The following is a 25,478-nucleotide window of genomic DNA, read 5'->3' as shown; positions in this document are numbered from 1 at the left end:
TCACACTCCAACAGATCGTCAGGTCCCAAGTACCATTCGTCTCCATTCACTCCTATCTAACACGCTCACACACGCTTGCTGGAAGTCCAAGCCCCTTGCCCACAAAACCTTTACCCCCTCTCTCCAACCCTTTCGAGGACGACCCCTACCCTGCCTTCCTTCCCCTATAGATTTACATGCTTTCCATGTCATTCTACTTTGATCCATTCTCTCTAAATGACCAAACCACCTCAACAACCCCTCTTCTGCCCTCTGACTAATACTTTACAGGTAGTAGGTTGGTAGACAGCAACCACCCAGGGAGGTACTACCGTCCTGCCAAGTGAGTGTAAAACGAAAGCCTGTGATTGTTTTACATGATGGTAGGATTGCTGATGTCTTTTGTCTGTCTCATAAGTATGCAAGATTACAGGTATGTCTTGCTACTTCTACTTACACTTAGGTCACACTACACATACATGTACACATTTATTTATACACACTCATCTGAGTTTTCTTTGATTTTATCTTAATAGTTCTTGGTCTTATTACTTTTCCTTTTACATCCATGGGGAAGTGGAATAAGAATCTTTCCTCCGTAAGCCATGCGTGTTGTAAAAGTCAACTAAAATGCCGGGAACAATGGGCTAGTAACCCCTTTTCCTGTAAAGATTACTAAAAAGAATAAGAAGAAAACAAATAATAATATTATTATTAAAAAAGAAATACTAACCTGTACAAATAGGACATGAATGGAAAAGGATATAAATATGATTCTCAAACAAACCTAACCAGTAACAAATGAGCAACACTGAATTCAATCTGAACAAATTCAGATTTAGAGAGGATTGAGGATTGGACTCTTAAGATTTTGCCCAGAGGCTCTTAGCCATTTAAATAAGGTATAGATAAAAAAAAAAAGTTAAGATACATGGGGAAATTAGGAGTGCAGGACCTACCTTGCATATGCCAGTGCAGTGCTCTTAAAATCCTTATGATTTTATATTAAGTCAACATTTTTTTACTTTGGCTTTTATCTAATAAAACTCATTATATTGATGAGCTTTTGCCCCATTATAATAAAATTCCTTGATAGTAAACTTAAATTCACCATGATACTCTAATTATTGATCATGTTGTACTATCAAGGCGAGGTTAGGCTGGATTTTCAAAAGCCCCAGGCAATTACATCATTATTTTTTTGGCTCTATTGTGTGTACATAACCTTCCTATTTTATCTGTTCAAATCCTCTGTATGAAAAAGAATGCTGAATAATGTTAAATGCAGAATAAACATTTGCTGGATAATTGATGCCCTACTGTGCAGTATAGTAATAATGTTTACATTGGCTTGGATAAAGTCTGTTTTTCTCCTGGCACATTTCACACTGTTCTACTTTTTGAGAATTTTTTTTTTTTTTTTAACATTAGGCATTTTTTATAGGATTTCTTATCCTTTCAGGTAACTAATTACTTTCTGTTTATGGTTTAAAATATCCATCTAATTGCTTTTATTTATATTTGCAGGTTTGGTGCTGTATCAGGAAGGGGACAGAGTGTGGGTGTACAATCGGGCAGATGTGCCGCTCTTCATCAACTCTCCAACTTTAGACGGAGGATTACATACCCGATCCCACTTTATTGTCCACAAGCTTCCCCCTGGGCACATTCTTAACATATTTGATTATGATAAAGCTCGGCTTTATCAGAAACTTCCTGTTCATCCCGACTTATCGCATGAAGGGCCCATTGATCGGAACTCTGTGCGGGTGTCTTTTGCAAAAGGCTGGGGACCTAACTACCATCGACAAGTTATCACTGAGTGCCCCTGCTGGCTTGAAATACTGCTGGTCCCTGCAAGATGATGGCATCACTGTTTGGTGCTCTCTCATTGCCCACTCAGTCTTGGTCTCCCTGCAGTTGGCCGCTGGCCGGTCCAGCAGTACTGACAGGGAGTACATGCAGTTCAGTCATTAGGAGCAGCAGAAGCAGCCATCACATTAAGTATGTGCAGTGGATTGGCAAAACCTACATGTTGAAGCAGCACGAAGCAGCAGCAGCAGAAACAGCACTAAAATGGGCAGCTTACATGTTGTGTTGACCCAGTCAAGGCTAGTGTGTGTAGTGTATCTGAGGATCGCTGTAACATGGTGCATTTAGGTCCTTCGAATAAGCACTGGTAGTGGGTCCTGTGCACTTGGAAACTCTTTGACATTGTTAGAGTGCAAGATATTCAGTAATATCAGGGGTTAGAGTTATTGCACAACTCTGTCAGTGTGCTGAACTATATAGGTGGATGTGAATATTTAGTGCAAGATTATTTCAGATTGAAGTTAACGGGTCACAGTTTTGTTGGACATTTTTCTGTGGTTATCTTGCCAGTGAATTGGGGCACCATGTGTTAAAAGATTTTTCTTGTAATGAAATCTAGTCTGTTTGTTATTTTTGTTACTGTCTCCTATCACTGTCTTGTTTTATATTTACTAATACAATATCCTCAATGTTTGATATACAATTTTTTTTAAAAACAAACGTTGCCTTTGCAAAAGCTAGAATACTTAAGACACAAAATGGAACACTTTGTTCAAATATTCCAATATTAATGTAATGAGAAGCTCTTAAATATAGAGCATTACCTCTACCTTTTGTGAATGTGACCAGAATGGCTCTTGTCCACTTAACTACAGAACTCGGCATCTTGCATAATGTTTAGGTGTACTACAGGCAAATCCTGAAATTATTTTTATATGAACAAAGTTAGTGTGACAGTGAAACACAACACTTTCATAAAGTGTCTGACGCTTAGCATATATAATCCTGCCTCTTCTATGCATAAAGTTCTTTGTATGCAATGTGTTCCATAAGAAGTAACAAGAGGCATTGCTTTTTAAAATTCTATAAAGAAAGGTCAAATGAAAAAATAAAGCTTGCCCTTTGGATAAAGTTACATTTGCAGCAAAGTAATATGCTACTAGTCTGTGCTGACTGCATGTGGCATACAAGCCACACATGGACCTGTGCACACAGAGTCCATGTCCTGAAGGTGCTACTTAGGAAAAAGGATCTTTCACTCTATTGAAGTACAAATGGCTTCCTTGCAAACCCTGGTGCCCTCATATAGTGTTTTTATACCTATTCCTATTCTTTGGCTGCACATACATTAAAAAAATAAAAATTTCAAGCATATGGAATTTCTTGCTTCTTTTTCACCATTTTCACAATAACCAACCTTTCCCTTTACGTACAATATTTACTGTGATGTGAACGAAGCAAACATGCAGTAACCGAAACTCCTTTAATGTGCCATTTATTTCACATATAACTATTAAGTACAGTCTATGATTATAATTATTACCTATGGAAACTTGCCCTTGCCAGCAGCACTTCTTGCAGTTTTCTTGTTCATTTTTCAAAAAGTGCCTCTTGCCAATGTCTTCAAATTTATTGAGTTGTCATGATAATAAATACTTACTTGAATGTGGTTCCATTTATACTGTAATAACCTTTGATGTTTAAAATGCTTAAAAAAGGATTGGTATTTATTACTTTTGTACAAGACATAAGCAAATACCTACTGACATTATAATCAGAGGGTACCATAGTTGGCCTGTCAGTAAACTATTTTGCCAGGAAGTGCCTAAGCGTTTAATGGTTTTTCACATAGATTTAAAGGAAAACCTATCATTATCTTTTATCTTAATTTAAATAAATTTTGGGTGGATTAGCATGTTAAATACTAAATTAATATATAGTATTTTTTTTAAGCATTCAACAAATTACTCCTAGCAAAACATAGCAAACTAGTTATGTGACAATCAAAAATATTAAGTTATTTTTTAAGTGAATCTAAGGAAGTCTTAAATTATAACTAAGAGTGTTAGTACTGTATTAGAAAATATTTTCAGTTTATATAACTTTTCTTATAATGTTATGAGATTGTTAAACTACTATAGATTTGCAAGTAATTTTAATGTGAAACAAGAAAGCTATGCAGAGTTGTGAGGAGTGTTTTCATAGATTTGGAAAAGTTCAGTAAGCCTGTACTAGCTGGTAAATCAATAAGCCTTACTTTACTCCTGTGGGAGTGATGATTAAAAGTCTTTGGGATTTACTCACCAGGTGGGAAAATGGCTGACCCAAGACTCTTTGTACTATTTCTGTGATTTTTGGGTTGAATACTTGGTGTAAAATAATGATACTCGTATTATTATCGGAAGCTTATAGAGCACATTTTATTAATTTTTAAATATCGTGTCAGAAAGTGAGTCTAGGCTGCTTAAGAATTTGAAGCCAGATTACAGATAAATATTGTGGGAAGGGATGGGACCAAAACATGTAGAAGTGCCTCATAAGGGATATTACAGGGTCATTTGAGGTAGGATTTTGACCTGTAGCATGTAAAGTTTAACTTTAAATATGAATCTAATGTGATACACTTCCAATGGTTATATAGAGTTAAGCCATGGAAAAAGGGAGGATAATGTGACAGCTGATGGCATGGTTGTTACGAATGTAGTTTAGATATCCTATTAATGGTAGAGGTAAGGAAGGCAGTTTCATCAGTGACAGGAGGCTAAGGCTAAGGCTCATGTGACCCTCAAATGTGATGAAGGCAGATTGTCACTGGAAGTGTACAATAACACATTCTTCCTTCCATCATGAGGAATTATGCTTTTGTATCTAGTTACGTATGATCATATTTAAGCATCACACTACGAGTGTTATGAGCAAAAGAGGGTAGGGGTAGCATCATCACTTAGGTAACTTGGTGATACTAAGAAGTGTGAATTATAGATTGATTCTGTCATTTAAGTTAATAGTATAAATGTTTTGGCATTGAGTGACTGAAATGGGATTTGCATTTTCTTTCCAATATACTCCAGAGACAGAAGCAAGCATTGCTTTTATTTTATACCAGGTGTTCTGGTTTGTGAGAATAATGCAATGATGAATGAGCTTTACCCCTGAACTCCAATATGGCTCCTTTTTTAAATATTGCGTGCAAGCTTGCAAAGAGAGCCAAATTGAGTGTATGCCATTTGAGGCTATAGAAATGGCTAATCATATGATGTGTTGTTTCTGTCTTATGTCAGGATATTGTACGTTTACAAGTGAGCATACTCTCTTGTCATCACTAGGATCCTGGATAAAGCCCAATACATCCATGATTGCTGGTGTAGGCAAGAGGTAACACAGGTCATTTATTTACTGTGGCAACCTGACCCCCTTAACCCACCTGAGAGTTTGACTGGCTGTACAATGTATCCACACCTGTACATAATGTATATAAGAGGTTACTAAAGTTAAGTGGAGAAGCACAGGGTGGTTGCTATTTTAGAGGAAAGATATTTCCTGCCTTATATTTTTGTTAACCTGGCAATGCTACCTACCACTGCTTCACCATAGCATACTATGTAATAATTAATATGGGCCGACCATGTTAAGAACATGTACATTTGATTTTTATTAAAAACTTTTAGATTATATCAATGCCTTTTATTTTCAAAAACGTAAAACGTATTTCTAAGCCCACTCTTTGGCCTGAGAGAATCCACTACTCATAGTTATGAAACAGTGTGAAGAAAATAGGAACATGTGCAATGAATAGTACAGATTGTGACAAGGCTAAAAGAATGTCACCGAAGTCAGTACAGCTGAATAAGACAGAAATATTACCGAATGTTTGGAATGAGGAGAAAACAAGGAAACTGGAACTGCTTATGACTCAGGTAACAATGACCAACAAAGGTTTCAGTTAACACTTGAAACATGTAGTACCTAACTACAGTGGAACCTTGGTACTCGAGCAGCTCACTACTCGAACAATTCGGTATTTGAATGCTTTGTTCGGTAAAAAAAAATGCTCGGTAGTCGACCGTTTACTTGGCACTCAATCAAACAAACATAACCTGCTGGAACTTCGTTGTAAACTATTTCGTATTTCTTTGCATTTTTTGGCGTGTTTTTATATTGTTTGTATAAATAAGTCACCATGGGGCCTAAGAAGATTAGTAATAACAGCCAACCAAAAAGAAAATTGATTGGGAAAAATTTGTTTGGTAGCTGAACGGATCGGCACTCGAACAACGGTTCTGGAACAAATTAAGTTCGAGTACCATGGTTCCACTGTAATTTGGGGATGCTGAATTCAAACCTGAAACTTAGCTTTGCTTCAATACATACAGTTTCTTTGAAATAGAACACCAAAGTGAACGATTTTGCCAAGACATGGCCATTATGAAGAAGAGAGATCCAGGAAACCTGATGATCTGTTTGCTAGCTGACTACTGGTGTGGGAGAGTAATATTGAACATGAGAAAAAGCCTGAAAACTGTTATGTAAATATGTTTGTATGACTATATATATATATATATATATATATATATATATATATATATATATATATATATATATATATATATATATATATATATATATATATATATGCACACACACACTGGCTATATATGTCGTGCCGAATAGGCAGAACTTGCGATTTTGGCTTAAATAGCAAGGCTCATCTTGCCATTTAGGACAAGCGAAAATTTGTGTATGCAATAATTTCGCAAAAATCATTCTAAACATTACGAAAAAAATATATTTCATTGTGTTTGTTTAGAATTAAATTACCTAATCCTACTAAATACTATATTTAAAACATATTTAGTAGGATTAGGCTAAAATAAATTGCGCTTGTTATAATAAGGTTAGGTAAGTTTTCTAAGATTCTTTTGGTGTAAAATTAAAATTTTTCACTTTAACATTAATGAAAAAAATATATCTTTAGCCCGTAAACGGTCCAAACGCATATATACGTTTTTACCGCTAGTGCCCCAAACGTATATATACGTTTTGTGTGTCATACATTTAACATTGCCACGATAAGCCTGAGTCACCTAGACATGAGAGAATGGGTGTGAGCACCCACTGTGCACCATATTAAAATAATTGGGGATGCCTGGGTACCATATGCTCTTTTTTCCTATTAAAAAACGTTTTTTTTCTCAAAAAAGTTGGGGCAGTACGGTAGTGAACGTATATATACATTTGGACCGTTTATGGGTTAAACGTATAAAAGAAATTTTTAGAAAGGACTTAATTTTAAATGAGTTCTTACTAATTGACCAGTTTTACATATTCGGCACGACATGTACAGTGGACCCCCGGTTAACGATATTTTTTCATTCCAGAAGTATGTTCAGGTGCCAGTACTGACCGAATTTGTTCCCATAAGGAATATTGTGAAGTAGATTAGTCCATTTCAGACCCCCAAACATACACGTACAAACGCACTTACATAATTGGTCGCATTGGGAGGTGATCGTTAAGCAGGGGTCCACTGTACTGTATATATATATATAAATACATATATAATATATATATATATAAATATAATATATATATATATAAATATAATATATATATATATAAATATATATATTTATATTTAACACATCGGTCATTTCCCACCAAGGCAGGGTGACCCAGAAAGAAAGAATAAATAAGTTTATTCAGGTATACACAAATACAGTTACATAGATTATCATACAAAGCAGCGTATGTGTAAAGTATCTAGGATAACCCAAAAAAGTCATAGTGACTTATTTCCATTGGGGTCCTTTTACCTTATTATTATAATATAAAGGAGATAATATCTTATTATTATAATATAAAGGAGACAATATCTTATTATTATTCTATAAAGGAGATAATATCTTTTTACCATATTATTAAGACTATCTACAATACGAAGGTCATTAGCTAACACGTGTGTTAGTTAAAAAAAATAAAATAATTCCCCTCCCTTTCTGTAGCTGCATTCATCAGGCACCTTTTGGCTCTCTTCTTGAACTGGTTCACACCATGACTGGCTTTGATATGTGTGGGCAGTTTGTTCCATTCCTTTATTGCTGTACAATAAAAGGTATTTGAAGCCTGGCCACTAACTGTGGGTACTACAAAGTTGTGCTCCCTCCCCCTAGTACTATGATTGCTATGGTTCCCAGCCTTTACAAAATTGGCAGGAAGATATTCTGGACACTGTGAGCAATTTTATAAACTTGATTTAGCTTCAGTTGTTTTACTCTGTTTTCAACATTTAGCATATCAATTGTTATAATTCATCCTGGCCTATATGCTCTCTTGGACCCAGGTCCAGGATGAATCTTAACATTTTATTCTAGGTGATTTGCAGTCTGTCCTTAAGTTTTTTTGTCAAGACAGAGTACCATGAATAGCAAGCATAGTCCATATGACATTGTATAAGGGCTAGACATAGGGTCCTGCGAGCCTCAGTAGGTATACACTGTTCTTGTTTATAGAGGAACTTTATTCAGTCTGGTATTCACTTTCTTTACTACACTGTTCCCTATCAATTCTCCTGACATGCATGGGTCAAAGGGGATTCCCAGATATCTTACTGAGGAAACTGAAGTGATGGGCTCCCCATTACACTGGACATTAAAATTATTTACATTTCTCAGTTTATGTTTCGTGCCAAAGAGAATGGCTTCAGTTTTCCCAAGGTGTAATGATAGTTTGTTATCTATTAACCATTTGCTGCAGGACTCCAGTTCCAGTGTTAATACATTAGCTATATCTTGTGGCTCTTTACCTGACACTAACAGAGCACTGTCATCTGCATACAGTAGGAGTTTGCACTTGACACTGATAGGCATGTCGTTAACATAGCAAAGGAATAATAGGGGACCCAGGATACTACCTTGGGGAACTCCATATGGTATCGGCAGGGGTTCTGTTTCTGTTTTGTTGATTTTGACAATTTGTCTCCTGTTGTTACGTAGGACTTAAACCAGTCAACAGAACCTATACCGATAGCTTGAAGTTTCTTACATAATATATTGTGGTTGACAGTATCGAAGGCCTTTTGCAGGTCTAAGGTTACTATACCTATGAGGTTCCCCATCGACATTTCAGTTCTCATGTAATCCATCAGATTAATTAGGAAGGTGTTGGTTAAGATCTTCTAAAGCCTGATTGATAGCTATGGAGAATGTTGTTGTCATTAAGGTACTTAAATACTTGACAGTACACCGCCCTCTCTAGAATTTTGGATATTGCACTGAATATACTAACAGGCCTACAGTTGCTTACATCATACCTACTATTTTTCTTGAAGATAGGAGTAACTCTGGCCTCCTTGAACCCCTCTGGTATGGTATTAGTGGTGATGGACAAATTTATTATGTGAGCAATAGGGACTGACAATTCAGAAGCACCATCTTTTAGGAACTTTGACGGGATGTTATCAGGGCCAGTGCTCTTAGTTGGGTTTACCCTGCTTAGTTCTTTTTGAATAAAGTCATGAGATACACTTACTAGTTGACAAATGTTTGGGGTTACCCTTTTAATGGTATAGTATGTGTGAAACTTATCAGAGTCTGTGTTAACGGTATTTCATGCAGCTGGTAGTTTACTTACTAGTGTTGATGCAACAGATGTGTAGTAGGAATTAAAACAATTTGCCACTTCATTTGTTTTGTGGCATACCTCGTTATCAACACTGAGTATTATGTTAAACCTATCTACTGGTTTATGGCTATACCCCAACCGTTTTAATTGTTGCCAGAGCTTTCTGGGGTTATACTTATACTCTTCAATTTTTGAGCAATAGTGCTTTGCCTCTGCTTCTTTTATAAGTCTCTGTACTCTGCTCCTCACCCTTTGGAATTCATTTAGTGCTGCAATATCCTGTCTGTTTGCTTTAAATCTTTTTAGCAACTGGTCTCTGAATTTCATATTATCTAATATCTCAGTAGTCATCCAGGGTTCAGTTCTTCGTTTAATCCTAACCTCTTTACCTGGTGCAATATTATCGAGGATGGTAGTGAACATTGTTTTGAATTTTTCCCAGGCATCATTTATGTCCATGCAACTTGTTATCTCTGTCCAGTCACAATTGTGTAGCCTATTTACCAGTGTTTCTTTACTGTAATTTCTAGTTGACCTCATTTCTATTGTCCTGTGTAGGCCTATCCTATCCCTCGTGATTTTCTTGGTGCAGTAAATGATGAAATGATCACTAAGACCTGTGGTAATGATGCCTGACTGACTAATGTTCTCAGTGCGGTTACAAAGTATGTGGTCAATTAGGGTGGCTAAGAACTGTGTGATCTGGGTTGGTGTATTAATTAGTTGAGTTTAACTATTTAAACCTAGAATTTGCTTATACCTTTTGCATAGCCCGTTATTTTACTGCTGAAAACAGATATTGAAGTCTCCCAGTATTATTGTCTCACAACTGTTTTCAAGTCTGGACAAGACTCTGGAAAAGTCTTCTAAGAACAGGTCTTGGGTGGGAGGGTGGTAACTAGTTCTTACTAAGATGGGTTTCGTCTTGGGAAGCAGTACTTCAAACCATAGAATCTCCAGTTTATTATTTAAATCAGGTCTTGGGTTGTAAGCTGAGTCATTTCTTATGTAGGCACATACCCCACCACCTTTTCTGTTCCTATCTAAGCATTTTATATTGTAACCTATTTTGGCCTCGTCGTCAGTCACCATATCATCCAGCCAGGATTCGGAGATGGATATAACTGCCGCCCTAGCTCTGTTAGCTAGAATCCTAATCTTTGCCAATTTTGGAAAAAGTGATCTTGCATTAACATGAATAAAGTGAAGGCCAGTTTTCCTAAAACAATTACAGTATAATCATCAATATATGGCAATGGGTCATTTATATTAAAATTAGGTAAATCAATGTCATCATTGCTAAAGGGTAACTGTGCCAAAGTGCATTTGTTACAAAATGAATTCTGGCACCATTACTAAAATTGAACACACATCCATTATGCACCCACTCCTTACACCTTTTGCATAAGGTGTCTTTTCTGTTCTTCTTTTGTACCTTAGTACAGTGTATGCACAAGTCTGGTGAAGTTTGAGATAATAAGAATGGCTGTATTGTCATTCACCTTTTCCAGCCCCCATGACTGAATTCCTTCTTCATGGAATTGCAGGAGAAAGATAAATATAATTATGGCAACTTGTACCCCCTAATGCCTGCCATTTGCAGTCACCTAGCAAACCCTAGTAGTCACTACTGATGCCTAGTAAATTTCCTGGTATCTACTTCCCAAGCCCTCTTCACTCCTCATCCCCTTACTTCAGAAACCCCTTTCATTTTCCCCATATTTTTCACCCCCCTTCACGCCTCACTTCGCAGTCTGGCTTCACCTATTACATTTCTAACTCATTTCCATTCTGACAGGACCAGAAAGTTTTAATCAATGGCTTTGTCCGTCCAAATCCCCATCAGTTCAATTTATCGGGGCTGCGTTATGTTGTTGACTGCTTTACATGGTCTGCTGTTTCAGCCATTTTTAAAAGCATTGAGGGAAGAAAATGTCACTACAACCTGACTTTTTTTGGAGTTTTATAGATAGATTTGGCATTTTATCGTATGATTCTCTCTCACTGTACACTGGTCAGCTGAATATAGGTCAGTTACTGAAAAATCAACCTTGGCTGTTTAACTATGTATTCATTTCTTTCCCACAATTTGGCACTGAGGGATAACTGCTGCTATATGATAATTTCCTTGGAGTTTTGTATTGTAGATTTGGCAATCTCCTGTGTTTCCCTCATGTTAACAGAGGTGCAGGTGTTAACAGTGTAGATGAGAACGTCAGTATAGATGAAAATGTCACTTAGCTAGTTGTATGTCTGGCAGTAGCTGGTGTTTCATGCTGGCCAACCATGTTTAAATGCTTGGTTCCTTTCATCATTCAATACTTTCACCATCACTCATACATAAACACTGTCTTTGCAGAGGCACTCAGATACAACAGTTTAGAAGTCCCTCCAAACTGCCAATATCCCTTCCTTTAAAGTGCAGGCATTGTACTTCCCATTTCCAGGACTCAAGTCTGGCTAACTGGTTTCCCGGAATCCCTTCACAAAATATTACCCTGCTCACACTCCAACAGATTATCAGGTCCGAAAAACCGTTCTCCATTCACTCCTATCTAACATGCTCACGCATGCTTGCTGGAAGTCTAAGCCCCTTGCCCACAAAACCTCCTTTACCTCCTCCCACCAACCTTTTCGAGGATGACACCTATCCTGCCTTCCATCCCCTACAGATTTTTTACACTCTCCAAGTCATTCTACTTTGTTCCATTCTTTCTAAATAACCAAACCACCTCAACAACCCCTCTTCAGCCCTCTGACTAATACTTTTAATAACTCCACACCTCCACCTAATTTCAACACTGAATTCTCTGTATAGTATTTACACCACACATTACCCTTAGACACGACATCTCCACTGCCTCCAGCCACTGCCTCGCCGCAGCATTTACAACCCAAACTTCACACCCATATAAGAGTGTTGGTACCACTATACTTTCGTACATTCCCTTCTTTGCCTCCATGGATAACGCTTTTTGTCTCCAGATACCTCAATGCACCACTCACCTTTTTTTCCTTTAGTTCTATGGTTAACCTCATCTGACACGTCAACTCCCAAATATCTGTAAACATTCACTTCTTCCATACTCCCTCTCTCCAATATGATATCCAATTTTTCTTTATCTAAATCGTTTGATACCTTCATCACCACCTTACTTTTATCTATGTTCACTTTCAAATTTCTACCTTTACACACCCTCTGAAACTCATCCATTAACCTTTGCAATTTTTCTATAGAATCTCCCAAAAACACAGTACTATCAGCAAAATAAACCATACCACGGGCGGGATTGAACCCGCGGTCAGTTTGTTTGCAATCGTGTCATTACGATTTTGTGAGTCATCAGCAAAATGTAAGTGTGTCAACTATCATTTTGTATTTGATTCCACAAAATTTAATCCCACCCCTCTCCCCAACACCCTAGCATTTACTTCTTTTACAACCCCATCTATAAATACAGTGGAACCTCAGATTTCGTGATTAATTTGTTGCAGAAAGTCTGATGAAAACCGAATTGTACGAAAACTGAAGCAGTATTTCCCATACAAAATAATGTAAATCCACTTAATCTGTTCCAGACACCCAAAAGTATTAACAAAAAATGCATTTTATAAGGAATAGGTATAGTTTTACATACAGAAAACAACGAGGAATAAATATAAAGCACTAATGAAATGGATAATTGAACATTTACCATCATTTTTACATTTTATTGAAGACTCTTGTTGGCGTATGGAAGATGTCAAGGAGGAGAGGAGGAGGAGAGGTTATTGTTTGGAAGGGGAATCTCCCTCCATAAGGACTTCAGGTATCAAGGCCCTATCTGGGGTTACTTCCTTTCTTTGTGTCTTACTGGCACTAGAACCAGCTTGAGAGTCACTGTATCCCTGTCACACAAAAAATCTGTCCAGAGAGGCCTGTTTCTGGTGTCTCTTTAAGATTTGCCTAAAATGGGACGAGGCATTGTCGTTGAATATGTTGCCGACACGGCTTGCAACAGCTTTGTTAGGGTGATATTTCTCCACAAAACTTTGCAACTCACTCTACTTTGCACATGTCTTTAATCACTGATTTCCTGGATTTCATAAGAACATAAGAATGTAGGAACACTGCAGAAGGCCTACTGGCCAATACGAGGCAGGTCCTTATCAAAACGATCTCTACCTAAAGCCACCCAAGAAATAACTCCCGTACCCAATGACACCAATCAAACCCAGCCCCTCCCACTCATATATTTGTCCAGTCTCTTCTTAAAGCTACACAAGGTCCTAGCCTCTATCACCCCACTAGGAAAACTGTTCCACACATCTACAACTCTGTTAGAAAACCAGTACTTACCTATGTCCTTTCTAAATCTAAATTTATCCAACTTATATCCATTATTCCTGGTTCTTACCTGGTTCGATACCCTCAGTACTTTATTAATATCTCCCTTGTTTATGCCTGTCATCCACTTATACACTTCAATGATATCTCCTCTCGTTCTACGCCTCTCCAGAGAGTGGAGATTTAAGGCTTTAAGTCTATCTTCATACGGGAGGTTCCTTACACAGTAAATCATTTTAGTCATTCTTCTCTGTATGTTCTCTAATGAGTCTATATCCATCCTGTAGTAAGGAGACCAAAACTGAGCAGCATAATCTAAATGAGGCCTCACTAGTGATGTATAGAGCTGTAAAATAACTTTTGGACTTCTGTTACTTATACTTCTTGAGATAAATCCAAGTAATCTGTTGGCCTTGTTGCGCACACTGAGGCACTGCTGTCTTGGCTTTAGATTTCTGCTTACCATGACTCCCAAGTCTTTTTCACATTCTGTATGATCAAGCTCTACTTCACCTAGATTATAGCTTCGAGGGTTTCCCGTACATCCTGGCGAGATCGGCCACCCGTACACCACTTTCGTACTTAGCTACAACTTCAACTTCTTTTTTGAATTCTATCATGTTTCTCGCCTTCTTTATCAAAGAGCTGGCACTTGGAACTTTCTTTGGCCCAATGGTGGCTTATTTAGCAGTCACACTCAATAAACAAGCACAAAAAACAATGGATTTGTTGTGATAGAAACACAGGCCTTATCTCTAGGCTTTATTGAACATAGAATCTTCATAGTACTTCTGCAACAACAAAATATAATGACTAGTACATCTAATAACGGCTTCTACAGGGATGGTGATGTCTTGCATATGTCAAGAGAAAAGCCATAATTACAGGCCACATATTTAAACTCACCATGTAATCTGCATCACTAATATATGGATATAAGAGAAGAGAATCACACACCATGTATTGGCACCCATGACACACACCAAGCTGTTGTTATTGTTAAGGGCCCCGAGAGGTGGTGCAGTATTATCCTGCTGCTGCTCCCCACAGGAGCGGTATCACTACAATCTCCCCCTTCTAAAATATCAGAGACAGTAATCTCCCAAACTGTTAGGTGGGCGACGTACACGTCCCGACCTTCGTAGCCCTTGAGTCTCTTCACCAGGTTCAATATTTTCCAGCGGGGTTTGACTAACTGCTGGAGCAGAATCCTCTATTTCCATAGGGGTAGTCTCAAGGGGCTTTCCAGGAGAAAACGAAGCATCTTTCATATCTATTGGTTTATCTTGAGATTCCACACTAATGGGGATTTCAACTGGGGGTAAATGTCTTATAGATACTGTAGTCTCTTCACCATTTTGGTAGCGAATGTGGGCGTAATGTGGATTAGCTTGCAGGAGCTCTACCTCTTCCACTAAAGGATCCGTCTTGTTCATCCTATGGTGACTCTTCAGGAGAATGGGTCCAGGATGACATAACCAAGTGGGCACGGAGGCTCCCGTAGAGGAACGACGTGAATAGTTGAGGAGTCTTTCATGAGGGGTTGTATTAGTAGCTGTGCACAGCAATGGTCTAATAGAGTGAAGAGCATCAGGTAGGACAGTTTGCCAGTGTTCAACAGGTAGATTGCATGACTTCAATGTCATTGTAACTGCCTTCCTTATAGTACCATTGAACCGCTCCACTTGACCATTGCCTTGAGGGTTGTAGCTTGTTGTTCTGGTGCAGGCAATACCTTTGCTAGCCAAAAACTCCTGAAGTTCGTTACTCATGAACGAGGATCCCCTGTCTGAATGGATATAAGCTGGCATACCAAAAATAGAGAACAACTGTGAAAGACAACTAATAACAGTTGAAGCAGTCATATTTGCACAGGGGAACACAAAGGAAAACCTTGAATATTCATCTACTATGTTAAGGAAATATCTATTCTGATTTATGCTTGGTAGAGGTCCTTTGAAATCTATATTCAGTCTCTCGAAAGGCTGGGTGGATTTTATGAGATGAGTCTTCTCTGGCTGATGAAAGTTTGTCTTGCACTCTGCACATACTCTGCATGCTCTGATCACTTGTCGCACATCTTCCACTGAGTAGGGCATGTTCTTTGATTTGACAAAATGGTACAGGCGTGTAACTCCTGGGTGACACAAAGCCTTGTGGAGCGCTGAGAGTGATTGCAAATCATGACATGCTGCTCCACAGTGGGACCTAGAGAATGCATCAGGTGAGATGTTCTCTTGACCCGGTCGGTACAGAATATCAAAGTCATAACACGATAGTTCCATCCTCCAGCATAATATCTTGTCATTCTTTATCCTACTTTTGTGCTTCTTGTCGAACATATACATCACGGACCGTTGGTCAGTCCTTATGGTGAAATGTCTACCAGTTAAATAATGCCTCCAGTGGCGAACTGCTTCTATGATGGCCTGGACTTCCTTTTCTACAGCAGCGTAACACTTCTCTGATCCTTGAAAAGTTCTCAAAAAGAAGGCTACTGGTCGTCCTGCCTGAGATAAGACTGCAGCAATGGCAATGTCAGATGCATCTGTTTCCACTTCGATTGGTAGGGACTCATCGATGGCTTGAACTACTGAGTTTTCAATGTCCTGTTTGAGAGTATGGAAAGCGGCTTCTGCTTCCTTTGTCACAGGAAATGTGGTAGCACTCAATGGGCAGACTTTACTTGAATAGTTGTAGATCCATTGTGAGTAATAAGCAAAGTGACCAAGAGTTCTTTGGAGTGACTTTTTGTCTTGAGGCATTGGAAGTTCCCGTAGAGGTCGTAGTCGTTCAGGGTCTGGGAATATTGAACCTCCTTCCACTACATAACCAAGGATGCTAAGCCTTTTAGTTGAAAAAGTGCACTTTTCCTCATTGTAACTGATATTTTTCTTCTTGGCGGCTTCCAAAAACTTATCAAGGTTTGCATCATGTTCCTCCTGGGTCTTGCCACAAATGGCAACATTATCTAAATACGCATAAGTTCCCATGAGTTGCTCTTCCTGAATGAGTGAATCCATAATTCGTTGGAAGCAGGCTACCCCAATGGTGACTCCAAAAGGGACTCTGGTAAACTGATACAGGCCATCACTAGCCTGAAACGCTGTGTATGGTTTATCTTCATTCCTTATAGAGACTTGATGATAGGCACTCTGTAGATCAATTGTGCTAAACACATAGTACTGAGCAATTTTGTTTACTGTATCATCAATTCGAGGTAGAGGGTACCCATCAAGAAGTGTAAATTTGTTGATTGTCTCAGAGTAATCGATAGCCAGTCTCCACTTCCTATAATCATCCTTAACAACAACAACCTGTGCACGCCAAGGGGAATTACTCGGTTCTATCCTAAAACTGGGAATGCAGGCGGGAGAGATACTCGGTTCTATAATACCCTCCTTCAGCAGCCTCTGAGTTTCTTTCTCAATGAACATCCGATCCTCATAAGAATAGCGGCGTGACTTAGCTGATATAGGATGGCAATCCGCGGTAAGATTTGCAAACAGCTTTGGTGGATCTACCCTTAAAGTGCTAAGTCCACAGACAACAAGAGGAGGCAGTTCACCTCCATATGTTAAGGTGGCACTATCATGCAGCTTCTGAAAATCCTGACCAAGGATAACATCAGAGCACAGTTGTGGCAGAATAGCTAAATGTACATCTTGATAATCCTTTCCATTAACTCTGAGATTTACCTTACAAAACCCTAAGGTCTGAATAGAGAGAGATGTTGATGCCATGGAAACGGTACCTGATGAGTGATGTACAGTCAAGGAGTGGCGTTTAACTAAGTCATGGTTGATGAAACTCTCTGAGCTGCCACTATCAATAAGACCATCTACTTCTGTTCCTTTGATGAATAATTTCACAACTGCCTTTGACAGTGAATTTGGAGTAGCCGCAGAAGTCACTGTTGCTAGAGTCGCATGATCACTGGAATGTGTGGAGGCACTAGCACTTGTTGATGCATTAACACGACATACTTTAGCAAAGTGACCTTTCTTGTGGCATTTATGGCACATCGCTTCACGAGCAGAACACTTTGGACGTGGATGTCTTGAAAAACCACAAAAGAAACCCACCGTACCTGCTGCTGCTGTCACTGAGGCAGGTTCCACAGTAACTTCATTGCAGCACTTACCACTTGAGAAGGCTGAGTGGTACTGTATACTTCAGAATTCTTCTGGGCTGAATCTAGAGCTCTTGCCTGGTCAAAGGCAGTGGCTAAGTTGAGAGTTTTATTCTCCAATAAACGCTGCCTTATTATTGGTGATTGCAGGCCACTGATAAAAGTATCCCTGATGGACTCTTCACAATACTGAGCAGCTGTCACTGCTTGGAAGTGACAGTCATTACCTAAAAATTTCAGTGCTTGAAGGTATTCCTCTAAGGATTCATCAATATGCTGGCGGCGAGTTGCAAGGCGATGGCGTGCAAAGATTTCATTTGTAGGTTTAATATACTGGGACTTGAGGGTTTTGATAGCATCTTCATAGGTATTACACTCAGAAATAGCCTCATATATTTTAGGTGACACAAAATTGATGAGCAGACTTAGTTTATCTAGATCTTCTTTAGGAAGGGCTCCCAAGAAGTTTTCGAAAGTCTTAAACCAGTGCTTCCATTTCCGAGCAGCCGTTGATAAGCTGGGGTCACAGTCTAGCCTCTCAGGTTTCAGTAAACGCTCCATGTTGTGATGTAGTCTAGCGCAGGATCACCATCAGGTAGCCCAGGATTCTATGTTCAATAAATTGTTGTGATAGAAACACAGGCCTTATCTCTAGGCTTTATTGAACATAGAATCTTCATAGTACTTCTGCAACAACAAAATATAATGACTAGTACATCTAATAACTGCTTCTACAAGGATGGTGATGTCTTGCATATGTCAAGAGAAAAGTTATAACTACAGGCCACATATTTAAACTCGCCATGTAATCTGCATCACTAATATGTGGATATAAGAGAAGAGAATCACACACCATGTGTTGGCGCCCATGACACACACCAAGCTGTTGTTGTTTTTAAGGGCCCCGAGAGGTGGTGCAGTATTATCCTGCTGCTGCTCCCCACAGGAGCAGTATCACTACAGGATTATTATGAAATGTTTTGGCCAAACATGTGGGGTGCTCACTCAATGATAAACAAAGGCAGACTGAGTCACTCTGTGCTTGAGTGGCTGAGTGACATGGGCGGGCAGGTGGACGTGTTTGGTACAGACCATTTTCAACTCTACGAAAACCGAGGTAATGTACGAACACTGGGACAAAATTTAGATGGAAGAAGTCGTCGAAAATTGAATCCTATGAAAACTGGGGCATACGAAAACCAAGGTTCCACTGTATATTAAACACCCATGGTGACGTTACACATCCCTGTCTAAGACCTACTTTTACCAGGAAGTAACCTCCCTCTCTCCTACACATCCTAACTTGAGCCTCCCTATCCTCATAAAAACTCTTTACAACATTTAGTAGCTTACTATCTATTCCATATACTACTTGCAACAGCTGCCACATTGCTTACTTATCCACTCTATCATATGCCTTTTCTAAATCCATAAATGCAATGAAAACTTCCCTACCTTGATCTAATTACTGTTCACATATATGCTTAAATGTAAACACTTGATCTACACATCCCCATGCACTCTAAAGCCTCCTTGCTCATCTGCAATCCCACCCTCTGTCTTACTTCTAATTCTTTCAAAAATAACCCTACCGTACACTTTACCTGGTATACTCAGTAAACTTATCCCCTCATAAATTTTACAATCTCTTTTGCCCCCATCCCTTTATATAAAGGAACTATGCACTCTCTGCCAATCCCTAGGTAGCTCCCCCTCTATCATACATTTATTAAACAAAAACACCAACCACTCCAACACTATATCCTCCTCCTGCTCTTAACAGTTGTCATGATCTAGTCAGTTCCAGCTGCTTTACCCCCTTTCATTCTACGTAATGCCTCACGCACCTACCTCACACTCACAACCTGCTATTCTTCGCTCTTAAATGTTATGCTGAATAGGTAAAACATGTGATTTTGGCTTAAATAGCAATGCTCTTCTTGCCAAATAAGGCAAGTGAAAATTTGTGTATGCACTAATTTTGCAAAAATCATTCTGAATCTAATGAAAAGAATATATTTAACTGTATTTGTTTATTATTAAATTATTGTAAATTTATCTAAAATATATTTAGTTGGATTAGGCTAAATTAAACTGTGCTAGTTATAATAAGGTTAGGTAAGTTTTCTAAGGTTCTTTTGGTACAAAATTATTAATTTTTGCATTAACATAAACGAAAAAAATATATCTTTAAACATGTAAAAGAAAATTTTATAAAGGACTTAATTTTAAATAAGTTCTTGCTAATTGACCAGTTTTACTTATTCAGCACAACATACATGCATATATGTATATATATATATATATATATATATATATATATATATATATATATATATATATATATATATATATATATATATATATATATATATATACACATATATATATATACATGTATATATGTATATATATATATATATATATATATATATATATATATATATATATATATATATATATATATATATATATATATATATATATATACACATATATATATACATGTATATATATATATATATATATATATATATATATATATATATATATATATATATATATATATATATATATATATATATAGGTTCCAGACTCATCGACATCACCAGGGACCCAAGGGCAGCCACTTTCATGTTCCAGTGCCTCAGCATAGCCCTCCAGAGGGGAAATGCTTGCTGCATACTTGGCTCGCATCCAGCCTCGGAGGAGCTGGAGGAAATTCATGATCTTTGATACATTATGCCATTGTATTTTTTTCTGTAAATGTATTCTGTTTTTTAATAAATGTTCACATAGAATATAAAATATATAGGGGGTGGTAGGAGAAGAAAATATTCAAACATATTCGCTTATATGGCGAACGCTTTGGCGTGTCAGCGTGCCTCGTTGTGCTCCGGGTTATCTCATGTTTTCACGGTCGCTCTTACGTGCTAGAACTTTAATTTGTGTCATCAATCCTATACGATACATCCCTCTAGCGCCTGGAACCAATCTTGGGCGGAAAACATTATATACTGAGTCAAAAAAGGAGAATTAGTGTGCACTACCTAGCAGAGTTTACTGCCAGAGGGGAATCATAGGCCTGTGTCCCGTGTGGAAAAAAATAATAATAATTGAACTTTTCGTGTCAGAGGAAAGAAAGTCTCCCTGATAACATTGAGTATACATAGTGTAGAGTGTATACTACAGTGGCTCCCTAGTATATTGATGATAAAGGCTAAAGTGTCATTTGAAAACAGGTGATTTTGTAAATGAAGTGATAAGCCTATAGAGGCAGGTGCCAGAAGTCGCCAGAAACTTACCACAGGTCAGCTGTTTTTAATAATCTTCCTGGCTTGCTAGTGTACTCGCATATAATCTAGTGATACCAGTGAATAGCAGAATACAGTGTTGTAGTAGCAACTAACCAGTATTATAATGGTACTTAGTGGAGTGTAGTGACTTTCATTAGTTTCTTTTTCTTGAAATACGAGACGTTACTGTGAATTTCATATAACCTGTAGTTACCAGCGGTCGCAATATACACAACGAGAAGCAATTATTACTACAGAAAAAGCGTCCTTCCTCCAAAATTTGCACCAGTCAACTATAGTGATAATATAGCATTTATTGTGGTGGAGACGGAAAAAAAAAAAATAGAAAAGCCAGATACAGCGATTGATAAACAAGGGTGGAGGTCGACCGTTCGTCATTGTAGGAGCTGCCAGATATCACCGGCTCTTCAACACGCAAGTTATACTTTTGTATCAGTCAAATCACATATTACTCGGGTAGATAATTTCCAGTAGATCCTTCATGTGTTAGCTCAAATCACCGACCAGTATGTTTTAAATAAGTGACCCACTGATCAGAGCAGATCGACTGGTCCGAACCCTTGACTGGTCCGAACCCTTGACTGGTCCGAACCTGGGACTGGTTTCAAACAGTTTCGTTGGACAATAAAGCAGACTGTAAACGGATGGGGTTGTAGGCGCCCTTATAAACACAAACATTAAAAATCAGGAACGTGACGGTAAGCTGTCCAATATACAAAAAGAGTTAGAAACAGAAATACAAATAGCTAGAGCTTCATTTAAAGTTATTAATATAATATTCAAGAGGTTGCTAGTAGAATTGCAGTAAATCAACCATTCAAATCATTATGAAGCTGTGTGTAGTCTGTGGTCAGTCAAACAAACGGGCTTCCACATGGATAAATTGTCATTTTTGTGGAAATTGGTGTCACGCCCCTTGTGCAGATATCCCAGAACTAGCTACAAGCAGTATTAAAACAGAGAAGTGTTTTTGGGTATGCCCAAATGAGGAAAATCTGTGGACTAAAATCACAAGGGTATTAAAAGAGGACAACATCAAAGCTGCTTTCATAGAAAACCTGGAAGCTTTCTACAACAGATGGGAACATAAAAAGTCTGGGCTGAATGGTACTGCCCTTGATACTGGCCATGTAGTCACAAACTGTAAGGCTGGAGGTGATGTCCTGGTAGTCAGTAAATGTGGGGCTGATAGTGCTGTCCTGGGAGACAGTAATGGTGAAGCTGGAGGTGCTGTCCTGGGAGACAGAAATGGTGAAGCTGGAGATACTGTCCTGGGAGACAGTAATGGTGAAGCTGGAGATTTTGTCCAGGTAGTCGGGAATTATACGCAGGAAGGAATACATATAAATGACCTCATTGGGGACAGGAGCCATAGTAGGGAAACAAGTGTAGTCAAAGATAAGATAAAACCAATATTGCAAACTAGAAATACCGCAGGAAATAGCAAACAAGAGGACTCCAATAGCAATAGTGAGGATAAATTACCAAAAACAACTGGTGGGAGCTCCATTGTTGGTGCTAGGGAGGATAGAAGTAAGACAGGGAAACATGCACCAACAGGGAATACAGTCACAGAAACCCAAGGCAAGCGGAAACCAAGCCTGTGCACATACTATGCACTTGGTATCTGCTGGCATGGGAAATCTGGAAAAACAGATGGGACATGCAACTATGACCACCCTAGAAAATGCCATGCCCATATGACAACAGGAAAATGCAAACTCCCTTCCTGTAAGCTTTTTCACCCTGAAATGTGTACCTCTTCAGTACAGGAAAGACTGTGCTATAACTTAAATTGCCAGGCATACCATCTAAAGGGGACAAAAAGATACAAAATATCCAGGCCATGGGAAAACCTGGGTAGCCACAGCCACTCAAGAGGGAGAGGTTTTTTAGTGCCAGGAAGGAAAAAAAACTGGCAGGAAATGGCAGAAATCGTACACCAAATCCAGTCATTCCTGGAGTGGAACCACAGTCGATGGCCTCCACTCCAAACCAACAGATACAGATACTAATGCCGGAAAAAAAATCCCCCCCCAGTACCAACAATACCACCAGTCCGATAACATTCTTCTTTGCAAATATACAGGGTCTAAAGCCAGCAACAAACAACAAAATACCTTTCATCCGTGGACTGCTTGCAGAGGCAAAGGCAATGTTCGCGGCTTTCACTGAGACCCACATAAAGGATCACTTGGACAACGAAATATGGATCCCAGGTTACAACCTATACAGATGTGACAGAGTGAACAGGCAAAAGGGGGGGGGGGTTGGCCTGTACATTGCAGAGTCACTTGTTTGCACAGAACTCCTTAATGCCTCAAATGATGTAGTGGAAGTTTTAGCAGTAAAGGTCGAGAACCAAAACCTAGTCATTGTGGTAGTCTACAAGCCTCCGGATGCAACATCCCAGCAATTCCAGGAACAGCTGTTAAAAATTGACCACTGTCTGGAAAATCTTACAGCTCCTGCACCCAACATCTTGCTCCTGGGGGACTTCAACTTAAGGCACCTAAAATGGAGGAATATAGCAAATAATATTGTTGCAGTAATAACACCAGGAGGCAGCTCTGATGAAAACTCACACTCACACGAGCTTTTAAATCTCTGCACAAAATTCAATTTAACCCAGCAAATAATAGAGCCTACTTGACTGGAGAATACACTAGACCTCATCTTCACTAACAATGATGATCTGATAAGAAATGTCACAATATCAAAAACAATATACTCAGATCACAACATAATTGAGGTTCAGACATGTATGCGTGGAGCCCCAGACCGACAAAATGAGACTAGTCACGAGGGAGCATTCACCAAATTCAACTTCAATAACAAAAACATAAAGTGGGACCAAGTAAACCAAGTCCTAACCGATATAAGCTGGGAAGATATACTAAGCAACACAGACCCAAACTTATGCCTAGAACAGATTAACTCGGTGGCACTCGATGTATGCACAAGGCTTATTCCTCTAAGAAAAAGGAGGAGTAGATGTAAAATAGAAAGAGACAGGCGCTCCCTTTACAGGCGACGGAAAAGAATAACAGAGCGGCTAAAAGAGGTCAATATATCTGAAATGCATAGGGAGACACTGGTCAGAGAAATAGCAAGCATCGAACTTAAGCTAAAAGAATCCTTTAGGAGTCAGGAATCGCGGGAAGAACTAAAAGCCATAAATGAAATCGAAAGAAACCCAAAGTATTTCTTCTCCTATGCCAAATCAAAATCGAGAACAACGTCCAGTATTGGGCCCCTACTTAAACAAGATGGGTCCTACACAGATGACAGCAAGGAAATGAGTGAGCTACTCAAGTCCCAATATGACTCAGTTTTTAGCAAGCCGCTAACCAGACTGAGAGTCGAAGATCAAAATGAATTTTTTATGAGAGAGCCACAAAATTTGATTAACACAAGCCTATCCGATGTTATCCTGACGCCAAATGACTTCGAACAGGCGATAAATGACATGCCCATGCACTCTGCCCCAGGGCCAGACTCATGGAACTCTGTGTTCATCAAGAACTGCAAGAAGCCCCTATCACGAGCCTTTTCCATCCTATGGAGAGGGAGCATGGACACGGGGGTCGTCCCTCAGTTACTAAAAACAACAGACATAGCCCCACTCCACAAAGGGGGCAGTAAAGCAACAGCAAAGAACTACAGACCAATAGCACTAACATCCCATATCATAAAAATCTTTGAAAGGGTCCTAAGAAGCAAGATCACCACCCATCTAGAAACCCATCAGTTACATAACCCAGGGCAACATGGGTTTAGAACAGGTCGCTCCTGTCTGTCTCAACTACTGGATCACTACGACAAGGTCCTAAATGCACTAGAAGACAAAAAGAATGCAGATGTAATATATACAGACTTTGCAAAAGCCTTCGACAAGTGTGACCAATGGCATAATAGCGCACAAAATGCGCGCTAAAGGAATAACAGGAAAAGTCGGTCGATGGATCTATAATTTCCTCACTAACAGAACACAGAGAGTAGTCGTCAACAGAGTAAAGTCCGAGGCAGCTACGGTGAAAAGCTCTGTTCCACAAGGCACAGTACTAGCTCCCATCTTGTTCCTCATCCTCATATCCGAAATAGACAAGGATGTCAGCCACAGCACCGTATCTTCCTTTGCAGATGACACCCGAATCTGCATGACAGTGTCTTCCATTGCAGACACTGCAAGGCTCCAGGCGGACATCAACCAAATCTTTCAGTGGGCTGCAGAAAACAATATGAAGTTCAACGATGAGAAATTTCAATTACTCAGATATGGTAAACATGA

At 38.9% G+C, this 25,478-nt stretch overlaps 1 protein-coding gene across 2 annotated transcripts in view; it reads left to right on the top strand.

Moving 5' to 3' along the window:
• Positions 1–5,465, top strand: part of LOC128690184 (mothers against decapentaplegic homolog 6) — a 108,680-nt gene extending 103,215 nt beyond the window's left edge. The window contains exon 5 of one of the 2 annotated variants that reach the window (XM_070090438.1): positions 1,507–5,465. In XM_070090438.1, the coding sequence (XP_069946539.1) occupies positions 1,507–1,844 (338 nt within the window). In that variant the 3' untranslated portion in view covers positions 1,845–5,465. The remainder of the gene's footprint in view (positions 1–1,506) is intronic. The other variant, XM_070090439.1, reaches the window with a different exon arrangement.
• The last annotated feature ends 20,013 nt before the right edge of the window (positions 5,466–25,478 follow it).

This window comes from Cherax quadricarinatus, chromosome 32 (genome assembly GCF_038502225.1).
Source record: "Cherax quadricarinatus isolate ZL_2023a chromosome 32, ASM3850222v1, whole genome shotgun sequence".
Taxonomy (NCBI): domain Eukaryota; kingdom Metazoa; phylum Arthropoda; class Malacostraca; order Decapoda; family Parastacidae; genus Cherax; species Cherax quadricarinatus.
The sequence above is the reverse complement of the archived record's forward strand: the minus strand, read 5'-3'. Positions and strand labels throughout refer to the sequence as shown.